Here is a 15,544-nt window from a genome sequence, read left to right as displayed (position 1 = left end):
TGCCTGCTTAGATTTGTGTTAGTCTCCACCTACAAACTCAGTCTGTTACCTCATCCATGTAAGAGGACTGGTTATTCTGCATTCTTAAAAATAACAGAGTCAGTATTTAAAATTATTTTTTGTTCCCATATAGCAGACACAATAAGATGTTACTTTATACAAAAATACGTCTATGAGTAGGTTTCAGAACTCTTTGTGACCTTCATTCACCCCTCCACCCCACTCAGTTTCTGATAGCATTCCTGATACTTGTTTTTGAGCCAGAACCTACATACACTACGAGGGTCTGGAATTACTTTGCTTTCTGAAGCATGCTCACTTTGCCCCTCCTGTTACTTCACATCACTGTGCTGTCCCACCTGAATATTTCCAGGTGAATGTGCCTTCTGGAACTATTTTCTCCTTTAGAAATCTCGTTGCTTGGAGCGCTGCAGTACTGCACCTCAGAGATTAATAAATACAATTGGTGCTCTTTGCTGTCAGGGTTTTTTTTGTTCAAGAGAATGAGTAAATAATTGCAGTTTGATTCAGCCATCTGAAAGATGGCAAAGTCTATTGCAAACTTAAAAAGACTGTTTTGAACTTTTGTAAGAGTTTGTTCCCCAGAACATAGGGTGACTTAATAAGTAAATACATGAAATTCTTGAATTCATGTGCTGGTTATGAAGCAGCTGATGCTATTTTTCTGTTTTTACCTTAACCATATGTTGAGTTGCAGTTTGTTGGGGTTTTTTAAAGCTTTAAACATGCATTTTTTACTTCAGTGTGTTTTGTAGCTTTTGGTTTTTTAATCTAGTATAGTTGAAGCAGCATAGAAGGAATCTTCCTAATAACCATGTGCCTCCTGGAAACTGAGGGGGAGGAACAGATATTAACAGTTTATCTCTGCCTCCCCTTAGGAATTTTTTGCTTGCCTGCTGGCCTTTTGAAAGAAGTGTCTGTGCCTCAAATTGGGGCAATATCGATGCTTGCATGGGAGACAGATCCTGTATCTCTGTGTGAGAATGGAGACGTGCTCTAATGCTGTCTGGTGGTATTACAAGCATATGGTTAAACACAGAAACACCCCCTGGCTCTGGAAACTCCTAAGCTGCTGGTTTTTGAGAGACTGGGGGGGCAGACATACCAGGAGACATGCAGTGGTGCTTGTACTTTTCCAAAAGTATCTCCTGCTGGCAGCTGTTGGAGCTGTTGGACTGACCTTTTGTAGCTTTAAAACAGCTGTATTTTTATGATCCTAGGAGATCTCAGTTTTTCATGCAGCTGTTAACATATTTCTTTAGACAAAAATGCTCATGTGAAAACAAATAGAAGTATGTGCTACAAGTTTTAATAATACTGTGCAGATTAACTGAAGCATTTTTCTGTCCAGTTAATAATTTTAACTCTGCTTTGGTGAAACTTGACTGTTCTGTAAGTAACCTGTTAACTTAGGAGCAATCCAAAGCATGCATTTTCCATGGTTATGGAGGGGTTTTTTGTGTTTTAAGATTAGCCTGCTTTGTCAAATTTTCAATAGCATCCTAACCATTAAAAAAATAAAATAAAATGTCAAGGTAGTCTTCAGATATGTAGATACCTTGTCTCTTTAAATCATGTGGTAATTGTAGTTTCACATGTGTACTATGTGACATGTGAGAAAATTGGCATTTGCTCTGAAATTCAGATGTTGTAATTAGAGAAATCTTTTTGGTTTGCTGTATGAAGCTGCTATCTTCAGTGAATTTAAAAGTAAAATCTTATTTTTATTGAAAATCATATTGTACGTCATAAAGATGGGTCTTATGCAGGGTAACAAAATACACAATGCTCGAGTTCCTGTTACTGCTCAGCCTGGCCACTTCCAGCTCCTCTTGCCTGTATTGTTGGCGGGTTCTGTGAAACAGCCCCAGTGCCCTGGAGCCCATGTGAGAGGATGGTGAGATCAGAGCCTGTTTTCAGCCCCTTTTCCGCTGAGCCGGGGCGCGCTGGCTGCAGCATCCCGGGGCCCGGGAGAGGTGACGCTGCAGCCGCTGAGACCTCTGGTGGCCGTGGGAGCCAAGTGCTCTTCCTGCAGTGTCAGAACATTCCCGGCTGCTCCATACACGGCTCTCTGCTAGCTGACAAATTCTAACCGAGGAGATAAGCCTCCAGGTGGCAGGGGTTTCCGAAAACTTGTATAGAGCAAGTGGTGGTTCGTGTCACTAAAATATTTTAAATCTTTTTAAAAGCATAGATGTTGTAGGAAAATTGTTCCTGAAAGCATCTGCACATCAAACCTGCGTTAATATTGACATGATGTAGTGATCAACTAACTGAATTTGAAATAAATATAACAAGCTTTAACTAACAATTTCTTCCTTTTAGTATGAAAAATCTGCTTTTGGGGAGCACATCATTAGCTTTAGGAATCTAATAATATTGAATTTACTTTTTTAAATTATTGCTTTTTGGTTTTGTGGTTTTATTTAAGCATGCTAAGCTAAGCCTCTGTATTTTTTGTTTTTTAGATTTGACACAGTTGAAGGCATGTAAGTGGTGATTTAAATTTTTCCAAAAAACTTAAGACAAAAATTCTGTAAACACAAAAAGGATTTCACTGTTTGATGTTTCAAATTTAAAACAGTTTCCTGGTATCCTGCTCTTGGCATTGTTTTTTTCCACTAGCAGTTGGTTTGGTTTTTTTTCCTAAGGCAGTGCTACTGTAAATTTTAGGCATTTATAAATGCTTACAGTGACAGGTACCACTATAAAAACCCATCCTCTTTAGAAACCTTTTGGCTAAGATTCAAGTCAAATTTGTTCAAATTTCAAAAATTAGTAGAAGAGCATAAATTATGGAATTCCCCCAGTTTCTATCCATGGCTGAATCGTCTTTATACAGATGCTTATAGAGAATTAGTGGAATTTTTATCCTTACCTGTAAATTTATAATTCTTCATTGAATTGGGGATTTAGTAACTTTAATAATTTCTGACCATGATTTTATCTCATTACCTGCTTGCAGAGATTCTATTTTGCACATATCTAGAATAATTTTTACATTTTGCAGAATAACTTAGAGGACTGTTATTAGACCACATGTCCTCTGAAATCAGTTAAATGTTTTACATCTTTGTTTAGTGGTTTGTGGTTTTTTTTCCCCTTCAGCTCATTTTTTTTTGTGTTTGTGTCTGATTTTTTTGTTTGTTTGTTTTTGTTTAAATTCCTTGTATCATTTTGTCTTGAAATACAGAGTGATGTGCTTTTACCCGTGTCACATACTTAGGACCTAATAAAAACAGTTGTGACCTATGTTGTAAAGCTCTCAGCTGTAAATGCTCATTTGTCAGTTAATCAGATTTTCTGTGCAGACTGATTTTTACCACTTTCTCAAATACAGCTTGCATGGCATCCCCATTGGATTTACTAAGTTTTCAATCAAAGGACAGTTCTGCACCCCTTTCAAGTTAAAACTGCAGCAATGATTCCTCAATATTTATTCTACTTTGTAGATTAACTTTTGAAGAGCAGATGCATTTGAGAACTTTACATCTCTAGAAGAAAATAGTATTGTTTTGACAGCTGCTTAGCTTCCACAAGTACTGCTACTCACCTCTTCTTTAACTTCTTTAGTATTTTCTGCATTATTTTACCTCACCTGTGTTTAACCATTATTTTTTTCCTTGTAAAAGATTGCTAGCAGTTGGCCTTTTGAAGGACTAAAGTAAAAATTAAACTGAAGATCAGTTTCAGTTCTGTATATTAAACAGCATTTTACTCACAAGTCCAAGCATTGCAGCTATTAATTCAGATTCAGTTTAATATATAGATTAGATGTCCTCTGCGGATTGATTGTAACAATTCCAAATATAATCAGTTCTTCATTTTCACCAACACAATAGTTAAAATTTGGTCCTTTTAAGCCATAGATACTCAAAACTGAAATAAAAGGCCAGTGATTTGGTTTGATTGCTCTTTGTGGAACAGCAGAGTCTTAACAAAACTCTGTAGCAATCATCACTAGCTCTCAATCATCCTGTTTTATTATATGTTTACAGTGAAACTTACTATTTAAAACCCATATCACCATAACATGGATAGCAGGCTTATACAGCTTTAAAAATTCAGTACAATCTAGGAAAGTATACCATAAAGTATATGGAAAAAATAAAAATAATGTACATTAATTTTGTACATTGCGTTTATTAATAGCTTTCTAAAGGAATACCTTCCAACTAACACTTCAAAATATTGATGTTCAGTTGCCCAGACCTTTTTTTCAAATCTGATCTCTCTTTAAAACTATGACCAGAGCATTCAACACAGTTGCAATGTTAAGTGTCTCTTGGGCTCACCTGGGGACAATGAAGATTTAGAGAGAAAATAGAACTTTAGTCTGTAGTGCTCCTAATTTTCTTATTATATCCATTAATTTTTTTATATATTTGAATTATGGGGAAGAAAAAGATGGCTGAAGATCACTTGGAAGATGCTAATTTTCTTTTTCTTGTTTTAACATTTCCTCTCTTCCCATGACCAGGTGGTTCTACCTATAGAAAGTCAAGAGTTTCTGTTAACTTAAATATAGTATAAATCAATTGTGGGGGAGGAAAAGATATTGTATGAAATATCTTTTTGAGTAAAGCTTATCTAAACAGTTAATATAATAATGTAAATTGAATTTAAGCTAGCAGTGCCTACAGCAGTGTGTTTATGTTACTGCTTCAGCATTTTTATCTTGCCTTTTCCAGATGTCCTAATGTAACAGACAGGGAAAAAGTTCTTACTAGCTAACTGCTTCTTCTGGATTTGTGGCAGGAGCCCGTTGGCACAGATGGAGGAGGAAAGGAGGGAGCATGTAGCCAAAATGAAGAAAATGGAAATGGAAATGGAACAGGTGTTTGAGATGAAAGTCAAAGAAAAAGTTCAAAAACTGAAGGACTCTGAAGCTGAGGTAATCAAAATGTTTTAAACACCAATATAACTTGAGGCTGAACAAGTGTAGAGGTGGGACTTTTTGCCAAGACTTTGCAACATAATTGATTCCTTAGTTGGTTTATATGTGTAAAGACAACACCATTCTTGTTCCTCAGCTCGTTGCCTTTGCTGAAATGGTATAAATCTAAACTTAAAATGGAATTTAATGTTCACATGCATTCTATTTTTATTTTCAGTCATAACATGTTAAAATACTCCATAACTTCCTTACCCTCTTCTTCTCCCTTTTCTTTGGAATATTTTGTGCTTATTCTTCCATGTGATTTTAAAAGTTATTGAGACTTTTATGGCTTACATAAGCTAATGCAATAATGATCATTTGTTGTGTGTATTGAAAAAGCATTTCAGGAATTGGACACAATGCCTATAGGCATCTCACCTAAATGAGAATTACTAGGCTAAGGAAGAGTCAGGGATTTGTTTTTGTCAGTGTTCTGGTACCATTTGAACAAATTTTATGGATACTTAACTCTAATTTCTGTCATCTCCAGGTGAAGTCCTCACAGTGAAACCAGTTTTTTACAGGCTTCAAGGGGCTCTGAAAATTATCTTTTTAAGGGACTATTATAATTAGAAGTTTTACTTAAAACTTCTGAAGTAAAAGTAAAAAATTAAGTAATTTTTTAAGTTTTGGGAAAGCAGTTTCTCACAAGAAGCCCAATAGAGAAGTTCAGAACTGTCAAAGTTCCTTAAGAAAGTTTGTCTCCAAATTTGAGGAAAAATGAGGAAACTTGGAAGGGTAGTTGAAATGCTTGGCAGCCCTAGGCGCTCTGTAAGGTGCCAAGGCATACTAACTCAAAGGAAAAAAATTAATCTAGATTTTTTTTTTGAGAACTGAATAGATAGGGATATGAATAGTAAGTAGTAAGATATGCCGGTCAGCAGTTTGAGGATTTTAAGGCTGTATGTTCTATCTGGATCATGGTTTTTGTAACCACTTGATTTATCCTTCTTTAAATTTCTGTCTTTAATCTTTTTGAACCCTTTAATACTTCTGGTGGCCACGTTTTCCTTGTTATGTGAAATACAAAAATACTTCTGGTTTTCATGTACTATCTCGTGACTTTTTGACTGAGTGCATCCTGTGATACCAGTTTTTTATGCTCATTGCAATTCATTCTTCTTTTTTCTTCATCATTCATGGCTTTGTAGACTTCTGTTGTATTTATGTAAATGTAGAAAAGTAAGCAACAGACAGTGCCACATAAAAACGTGTAAAAGGAAATAGGTTTTCAAGAGCTGTGTAAACCAGGTTTATGCAAGAGAGTAAGGAAAGAGGGAGTTTTATATCACTTTCTCTGAAGTGTGGACATCAGGTTGAGGGAGGGGATTCTACTTCTCTGTGGTGAGACCCCACCTGCAGGGCTGCATCAGCTCTGGGATGCCAGCACAGGAAGGACATGGGACTTATGGAGTGAGTCCAGAGGAGGCCACCAAGACAATTAGAGGGGTGGAGCAGCTCTTGCATGAGTGGAGGCCCAAGAGAATTGGGATTGTTCAGCCTAGAAAAGAGGAGGCTTCATGGTGGCCTAATTGTGGCCTTCCAGTATTGAAGGGACCCAACGAGAAAGATGGAGAGGGACTATTTGCAGGGGTATGGAGTGACAGGACAAGGGGAATGGCTCTAAACTGAAAGAAAGTACTTTTAGATCAGATATTAGGAGGAAAGTTCGTCATTATGAGTGTGATGAGGCACTGGAACAGGTTGTCCAGAGAAGTTGTGGGAACCCCAACCCTGGACATGTTCAAGGCCAGGCTGGATGGGATTTTGAGCGTCCAAGTCCCTGCCCCTTGGCAGGAGGAATGGAATTAGATGATCTTTTAAGGTCCCTTCCAGCTCATACCATTCTATGATTTAATTCAAAAAAGCACTATACCACATGAAAGGAATCACTTCTCCTCACAAGTATTTCCATCCTTACATACAACACATTTGATTATCAGTCTGATTTGATTGCAGGAGAGAATTCTTACTCTCTTTTGGAATGTAGACAATTCCACTTCCTCAATAATACTAATTCATTTAATTAGTGAATAAATTAATCCACTTAATATTTTTTTTTCCAAATAGATCCACAATATACTTAATGCTATAGGATGAAATCCATATTTTGGAGGTTTTTTTGCCCCCACAGAAAGTCAAAGATGTTGCTCCTTTATGCATTAGTGATACTCAAATGCTGTGCAATTTGCTGCTTAGAGTTTGCGTCAAATACCAAAGTATCTTTTAATTTCCTTTTATTTGCCAAACATAGCTGCTTACAAATCCTGTTTGTAAACTGGGTGGCATTTGGGGCATTTTCTGTTAACTGTAAAATGAAGCTGTGGGATTAATTACCTTTTGGTTTCTGTTACTGACAGTACCTATCACCTTAGAGTTTTTAGTCTGAGCTACTTTCTCTGAAGAAAAATAGAACACATAATTTTGTTGCATTAGTAAGTTTAGTTGCTGATGTTTGTTAGCTCCGAAAGTCGCTGTGTTTTCTGCATCTACTGACTCTGTTCATGATCTTCTACAGCTGCAGCGACGCCATGAGCAAATGAAAAAGAATTTGGAGGCACAGCACAAAGAATTGGAGGAAAAGCGTCGTCAGTTTGAGGATGAGAAAGCGAACTGGGAGGCTCAACAACGTATTTTGGAACAACAGAATTCTTCCAGGTAAATTGGGGTCTGGTCCTGCCGTTCATTGTAAAAGTTCTGTAGCTTTCTGAGACAGTAATGGTCTATCCATGGTTGTTGACCACTATGGAGGTGTCACTTAAAAGCCAAGAAAAATCTTGAACTTCTTTTAGTTGTAAATGACCATATTTTAGCAACAGTGGGAAAATTATTAGCTTCTAAAACAGGGTTTAGCCTGCAAAAACATGGTACCCACACATAAATATATCTGTGTAAAAAAAAAAAAAGTTTATATTGATAGATTGCATCAAGACTTGTGGGGGGATGAGGAATTAAAGTTCTGAGAATTAAAATGTTTAATTCCCTCAGTCCTTGGGAGGGGAATCTGATAACTGTGCTGCTTGATTCACACAGTACAAGTACTGTGTACTCAGTAAGTTTCATCCATTGTGTTGTAACTAGCAAAAGCCTTATTAAATGCCTTTTTTAAAAGGTGTATATAATTTTTTTTTTTAAATCAGAGCATGTATGCATTATTTAACAAACTTTTTTTTTAATGTCATTTTAGAACCTTGGAAAAGAATAAGAAGAAAGGGAAGATATTTTAAATGCATCATTTTGACCACCAGTTATGTATTAGTTGCCAATATGCCAGCCTGGACATCAGTGTTTGTTGGATCCGTTTGACCAATTTTGCACCAGTCGTATCCATAGTAATGGATTTAACAGCATGACAAATTTTTGTTAATTTTGATGGAGAATGAGATGCCTTGAATTGTCTAGGGTGTTGTGTACTTGGAAAAATAACAGCTCTAAGTACCTTTTTTCATTCTTTTTTTTAAAACAGGTGTCATTTTAATGCAAAAGAAAACATTTTACTGTTGTACAATCATGTTCTGGTGGTTTAACGGTTTACGGGATATCAAAAAATGCAGGACTCTAGACGGTTTTTAGTGAGGATAAATTGCCATAATATGATGCAAACAATGCTTCTCTATTATTATAATAAAAATTCCATTCAGTGCAGCATATACAATAATGTAATTTAGTCTAACACAGTTGACCCTATTTTTGACACTTCCATTGTTTAAAAGGACACATGGAAAAACAAAAGTTGTAAGCTTACAGTGCACCTAAGCTTTTTATAACAACCCTTTTATGTTTTGGATTCTTTAAATATATGCTATTCTCATTTAGTAACTTCTTTAGCCAGAAGGATCTCATTACTGCTTCATTTTTTGTAATAACATTTAATTTAGATATTTTTCCATATATTGGCCCTCCTAAATAGAATATAGCTTCTTTCATATGGTAGGAACCAGTGAGTAAAACTTTCCTTTAACTCCCTTTTTACATTTTATGGTAAGTAGCAGGAAAACGCATTTATAGGTCATTTCTAGGCAAAATTGTGGAGTTAACTACCAACCTGTTTCTACCTGTGTGCAGTCTTTCTTTATTTTACTAGAAATGGGAATATGGCCTCGAGAAAAACATCACCATTTTGCATTTAGCTGTATTCATATACTGCATTTCTGTATTTTTGTTTGTATTGTAAAAAGTTACATAATAAACAATGTTGTGATGTAACACGCTGCTGTGTCAGGAGTTGTAATGGAGTTGAACAGCTGAGTACTTCTCTGGAAATGTGTGAACTTTCTCTCTGATTGACCTGTGCCTTTTATTCCATCTGAGGAATCAGTTTAAGATGTAGAAGACCCCATTTTCCATGGCCATGCTCTGAATTGGCTAAACAAGGATCTTTCTGACGTGCCCAGGAGAGGGCACCAAGTGCCTGCACGCCCTGTGCTGTGTCCCACCAGCTCCCCTTCTGGCAGTCCAGCTTTTCCTGCTGTCCTTACTGCCTTCTGCAAGCTTTTAGGAGGATCTAGTGGATGGGTGGGAAACAACACATTTGTAAGTTGTTAAAAATTGATGGGGATTTCTTATGTCTATTTGACTATGGAATAATGAAGAATATCTCATTTTTTTGCAGATGTTCCCTGTATTATCCCTGTTATCACTCTGTTTCTGCTCATTTTTTTACATGAGTTATGATTACAGAAATATGATTTATTCAGGTAGCTTCTCAAAGAAATTGCATTTCAGTAGCCTGCATAAAGGCCGCTTGTAACTCATTTCAGATATTCTGCCTGTCTCTTTTTCAGAGAAGACACTGAGTATCAATAAGTGGGCATTTCTTTCCCTTGCAAGTAAATAGAATTGCAAAATCTGGTCTGTGATGAGTCTCAGAGGATGTACACTGCCTGCATCTGCCCCTCAAGTTTCACTTTAATTCAGTAAATTGAATAATTTAATAACCAGGCAACAGTTACCATATAGGACAGAATTCTGAACTGCTTTCTGGATTCATCAAAACTGAGGATGCATTCTATGTGGGTATATGCTGGTACTTTAGCATCCCCATTTGCTCTGAAGTAGAGATGTCATTCATCAAGAAACTTGGTTTCACTGTGCTGGTCTTCATTCTCCTCATTGTTACACTCTAGCCTCTCACACTCACTCAGGGTGATCAGAAACTTGTATAAGCTCGTTAGAACTGTTGTATTAATCACAGAATCATAAAATGGTTTGGGTCGGAAGGGTTCTGTAAGTTTAGTTCCAGCTCCCACATCATGGACAGGGATACCTTCCACTATACCAGGGTGCTCAAAACCCCATCCAGCCTGGCCTTGAACACTGCCAGGGATGGAGCATCCACAGCTTCTCTAGGCAATGTAATTATTACACGGCATTTGTATTTGTATATGTGTTTGGAGTTCTCTTCTGAAGTAGAATATTGCCCTTTTGGGGAAGACTTCTGTCACCTCAGCTTTTTTTTTAAATGCTTTGGCTTTTCATGGTGAGTTTGGGCTGCACTAAGGCTTTTGTATTAAAAAAGTAAAATTGAGAATGATGTGTGAACCTCTGCAATAGTAGCCATGTAGCCAGTAAAAAATCTGTAAGCTAAAGAAGCACTATGAGTCAGCCCAGGTTTGTATTTTTTTTTCTTCCACTGACAAATCATTAAATGTGTTATTTCTGCAAAGCCAAAACTCATTTTACTTGCTAATATTTGGGTACTAAAATTTCCCTGAATTAGTGTCAGAACTCTGAGCACATGCAGCAGAGGTTTTGTGGTGTTTTTGAGGATCAGCCAGAAACCTGTTGTATCCAGGTGCTGCTGGATGGTACTGGACTTGTCTCCTGTTTCTTTTAAAGTGTGCAGGAAACACCACCTGCTCTGCAGAGGCACAGAACAAGAGCTGTTAAGGAGCAGTTCTGAGCATCTGTTGGGCGTTTCTGTACCAAGAGTTGCTCCAGTAACATAGTCCCAGGTAGCTGTGGGGCTGGAAATTTTGCTGCTTTCATGTGAGAATGAAGATCTCCATTCAGCTTAGTGTATGTTCTGTGAAAGAGGTAGTGAGGGAGAGAAAATCCTGCTCCTGCTAAATGTGGCACTGCAAACAGCCCTGTTGAATGTGCAATTGCACTTAAATATGGGGGATAGGTATATTCCATTTTAGATAGACATAGGTATGAAAATGCACTTATATTTTTATATATGAAGAGGGGAGTAAAGACTGCAAATTTGGGATTTTCTTCTGGTATAAAATACATTCCCACATTGGGTACCTTATCTGGTTGACTGCAATGGAGGTTCAGCATCCTGATACTCAGGATGCTGAAATTGCTGCTTCCAGCATGAAATAGAAAGTTTTGAGAGAGTGATGTAGTTCTTTTGGCTCTCACTGCAGTTTCCCCATTTGATAGGCAGTGAGCTGCTGATGTCCTGACTCTTTGAAAGGCCACGTTGGACCTCTTTGGTTCAGGTGACCCCAGAATACACTTGTGGTCAGGCTGCTAAAACCATTCCTCAATTGGGCACCTCAGGGAATGAGGCAAATCTACATTTCCCCTTCATAATTTCCACAGTAAGCTTAAGAGATTCTTAATTGTTAGAGGATTGCTTTTGTCTTCATTGATCCAAGAAACCCCTCAATGTGATTTAAATATAAATGGCTTAAAATAATGCTTTCAAAGGTTTCAATACAGATAAATCAATATGGGTGTCAAGAATTGGGCTGGATCACTGGTTCATGCTTTGACAATAAGCAGAAAGTGTAACTGAAGTTGTGGAGCAAGCCAATACATGGAGGCTTCATTTTCCTGTCTGTGCAGCATTGTTAAGCCAATTTGTCTGTGGGTGGTGAGGGCAGGCTGTGTTAGTGTCCAAGGCAAGGATGTATTTTCCCCTACAGTCTGCCTGATGAGGTTGTTTTTGCATACAGTTCTTGGGTTTCCAAGCCTCTCTCAATGCAGCTGATGTTTCTCCACTGCTGACATCTGTGTTTCCTGACATTAAGCTGTTCAAGGCTCAGCAAAGGCAGTCGCTCTCTTCCCCACAACCCACACCTGCCTCATCCCACATTCTGGTGAGTATCCTGTTCTGCTGGGTGCCTGGTGGGTTTGGTGGCCAGCCATCAGGATAGCCTGCTCCTCACACCAGGTTCTGCTGTGCTACTCTTCCTGAAAATGGGCTGCCCTGCCAGCACCTTCAGGAATGGAGCACTTCTGGAGCTTTGCTCCATGCTGTGGGTTTGCCCACCCTGCCTTCCTGTTGCCACATGGTTACTTCTCCTAGGAACTATTCAGCTTGTTCCTCTTGGCAGCTTCCCTTGCTTCTAACTCGTCACAAGTGTTCCTTGTTAGGAGTGTGTGTTACATCCTGGTAAAAATGGCACAGGTCACCTTCAGGGGGTGCCAAGTGGATTCCTCCCCCACACCCAGATCTAAATGCCTGCTGGTGCTGGAAAAAAGCAATGTTCCCATCCTATTGGCTTGATGGAGGTTATTGGTTGTGTTTGGCTCTGGACAGCAGAGAGGAAGCCCAATGAACAGAAGGCTTTCTCTTGCTGTGGTCCCAGGAATATATAGCTGTGAGCCTGGAGAGTTTGATCCGTTCATTGGGTACCCACAACTGCCTGGGGTGTCTGCATGAGCAGGAGGGGATGCAGGAGGGCATCGGAGACTACAGATGGGGACCCAGCAGCAGCACTGGGGGACCTGCAAGTGGCCTGGGGTGCCAGGCAGTGCTGCTGTGGTGGCTGCAGCTGCAAATAATTCCTGCATGCTGCACCCTGTTCTCTTCCCTTGCACTATTAAAAGGGGATGACCAGTGAAACAGATTTTTGAGCAGCATGATAAGGAACTGCTGACTGACAGGAAAACAAGTCAAAATTTTTATCCATTCCCCTCCTGGTTGAAAAAGCAGCTCTGGTTCTGTAATATATCACTTCTGCACTGTCATCTGGGGAGGTTTCTGAGGCAGCCAAGATGTTTGCTTTGTGCAGACTGGGCAGTTTTTTAATGAAGGCGATCATATTTCAGCTTGCCCTGGGATAGCTCGACCACATAGGTTGAGATAAAACTTGTGCTTTTGCTTTACTAAGGGAATATAATTCCTCTGGCTTCTCAGATACCTCCTGCCCCAGTCTGCCTTTCACAATGAAAGGAAATGGAAAAAGCAGTCATGTCACAGTGACCAGATTTTTATAGTGTAGCAAGATTACAGAGAGGCAAGAGGAATCCTTTCTGCTCTCAAGACTTTCTCATTTGGAAACATTAGGAATTTCCTTCTCTCCTTGGGGAGCTGCTGAATTACTTCTCCCCAGACTTGACTCATCTGAGGTCCTGCATGTGTTGTAGCAGTCCCAAGCAAAATAGAGGCTGGGCAGAGGAGCAGCCCTAAGGAGAAGAATTTGGGGGTGCTGATGGGTGAGAAGCTGGGTGTGATCCAGCAATGTGCCTTTGCAACCCAGAAAACAAATGTGTCCTGGGCTGCATCCAAAGCAGCATGACCAGCAGGGAGAGGGAGAGGATTCTGACCCTTTGTTCTGCTGAGAGCCCACCTGCAGTGCTGCATCCAGCTCTGGTATGCCAGCACAGGAAGGAAATGGACCTGCTGGAGGAAGTCTAGAGGATGCCACAAAGATAGAGCACCTCTCCTGTCAAGACAGGCTGAGGGAGTTTGGGACGCTCAGCCTGGAGAAGGTTCCAGGGAGATCTTAGAGCACCTTCCAGCACCCATAGGTGCCCTACAAGAAAGATGGAGAGGGGCTTTTAACAGGGGCATGGAGTGACAGGAGGAGGGAGAATAATGGTTTTTAACTGACAGAGAGTAAGTTTAGATTAGGTATTAGGAAGAAATTCTTTGCTGTGAGGGTGGTGAGGCACTGGAACAAGTTGCTCAGAGAATTGAGTTGGTACTCCATCTCTGGAAGTGTTCAAGGCCAGGCTGGATGGGGCTCTGAGCAACCTAGCCTAGTGGGAGGTGGCCCTTCTTGTGGGAGTGGAGCTAGATGGGCTTTAAATTTTCTTCCAACCCAAACCATTCTATGGTTCCTGGTGAAGAGGAAAGCTTGCTTTGTGTGTGCCATGCCTGAGAACTCTGTTGACAGCATTCAGGCCTTCATATGACTAATAAAGGCCTCTGAGAATTTTGGAAGGTCGCCTAAAATTGTTGTTTTCCTCAGTTTTCCCTCTGGAAACAGAGATTTGTGCCTCCCTACAGAAGCAAAGTTTTCTTTACTTGCAGGAGATGTAGGCAGGGCAGTGGGTCTTGGCAAAGTAGATGAAGCTAATTTAGCCAGCTCCAGTAAATGAGTGTCCTGCCACTTGGCATGGCATGAGCTCCCTTCCCTTCCCTTTCTGCTGCTGTGTTGGTGATTTTAGACCCTGCATGGAACTGGTTGAGCCCTCAGAAAATGAACCAGTTGCAGAGTAATTTCATCATGTCTGGAAACCTTACAGAAATTAAATTCAGATTAAATTCACATGATTCCAAGGCTTTGCATTTCTGTTCCTGTGCACTGGACCCTGGTGGGGTTTCTCCCCTATCCCCACAGATGGTGTAGCACAGTCCCTGCTGTTCCTTCCTGGCCACAGCCACTGTCCCCAGTATCCCAACTGCATCTGCAGCTGAGGCTCCCTTCCAGGTGGTTGTGATTAATAGATTTTTCCCCAGAGGCATTTTACCAGGGGGAATAGAAATTCAGTGCTGCTGTTTCATCGGCTCTGACTGCAGAGCAACCCAGGCTCATTTTATTTCAATTCTCATTGTCTGCCAAGCTGCTGTCTCACAGAAACATCAGCATTTTTATTTAATACTGCACAAAGAATGTATGCTCTAATTCTCAACGTTACAACCTAATTCTTTAAATCGCAAATAGCAGCAGTTTCACTCCTATTCCTAGTGTGTGTAGGCCATACACTTTTAAATAGATATTTGAAAATAATTTTAAAAGTCCCTTCTGTCTTTAATTTGCTTTTGGGTGCTCAAGATTTGGCTCTCTCCAAAAGTTTGCACCTCACACTAGGTTGACACCAGGGAAAAAGTGTCAGCTAAGTAAACAGCTGGGCTCATCTGAAGGCTTTTCAGGTGATGTTTGCTTGCTGTGGTAGCCCACCTGATGTGCAAACCTGATTACAGTGTAGAGTGCAGAGAAAGGAGTGTTTTGTGGTCTGTTGTGTTTGCCAGCAGTACAGTGAGCGCCTGAGTTATGAGCAGAAAAAAAATAACCCATTAGTCCCTGCACAAAAGTTCACGCACAAAAATTAAAATCCCAGGAATGACCCAAACCGTAGGGAACTTATGTAGTCTCTCCTTTTTTAAGCAGCAGGTGGCAACATCCTCTGCCTGATGAAATTCATCTTAGGTTTTTATGAAGGGTTTATTTTTCCTTCTTTTGGAACAAGAGAAACCTCAGGCTCTGTTTGCAGCCTCTGCCTTTCTTGGGAGCACCTTGCCAGTATCTCCAAAGGAAAGTCTTCAGAAGCACAGTAGGAAAGTGTCTTGACTTTTGTGCTCTAGTTCCTGTTTAGAGGAGGTGTTTCTTTCCCTGGTGAATGGGGAAGAATGGTCTTTGCTGAGTGTAACCTGCAGTCAATCAGTGATGTGTGCAAGAG

General features: G+C 39.7%; 1 protein-coding gene across 3 annotated transcripts in view; it reads left to right on the top strand.

The window, feature by feature from the left end:
- SEPTIN7 (septin 7) overlaps positions 1–9,168 on the top strand; it is a 70,592-nt gene extending 61,424 nt beyond the window's left edge. For 2 of the 3 annotated variants that reach the window (XM_031063333.1, XM_005428661.2), the window contains exons 11-13: positions 4,780–4,915; positions 7,479–7,618; positions 8,148–9,168. In XM_031063333.1, coding sequence (XP_030919193.1) covers positions 4,780–4,915; positions 7,479–7,618; positions 8,148–8,187 — 316 coding nt within the window. In that variant the 3' untranslated portion in view covers positions 8,188–9,168. Of the gene's footprint in view, positions 1–2,489; positions 2,511–4,779; positions 4,916–7,478; positions 7,619–8,147 lie in introns of all 3 variants that reach the window. The other variant, XM_031063332.1, reaches the window with a different exon arrangement.
- Positions 9,169–15,544: the final 6,376 nt, after the last annotated feature.

Source organism: Geospiza fortis, unplaced genomic scaffold, assembly GCF_000277835.1.
Source record: "Geospiza fortis unplaced genomic scaffold, GeoFor_1.0 scaffold255, whole genome shotgun sequence".
Lineage (NCBI taxonomy): Eukaryota > Metazoa > Chordata > Aves > Passeriformes > Thraupidae > Geospiza > Geospiza fortis.
This window is presented reverse-complemented; position numbering and strand designations above follow the sequence as displayed.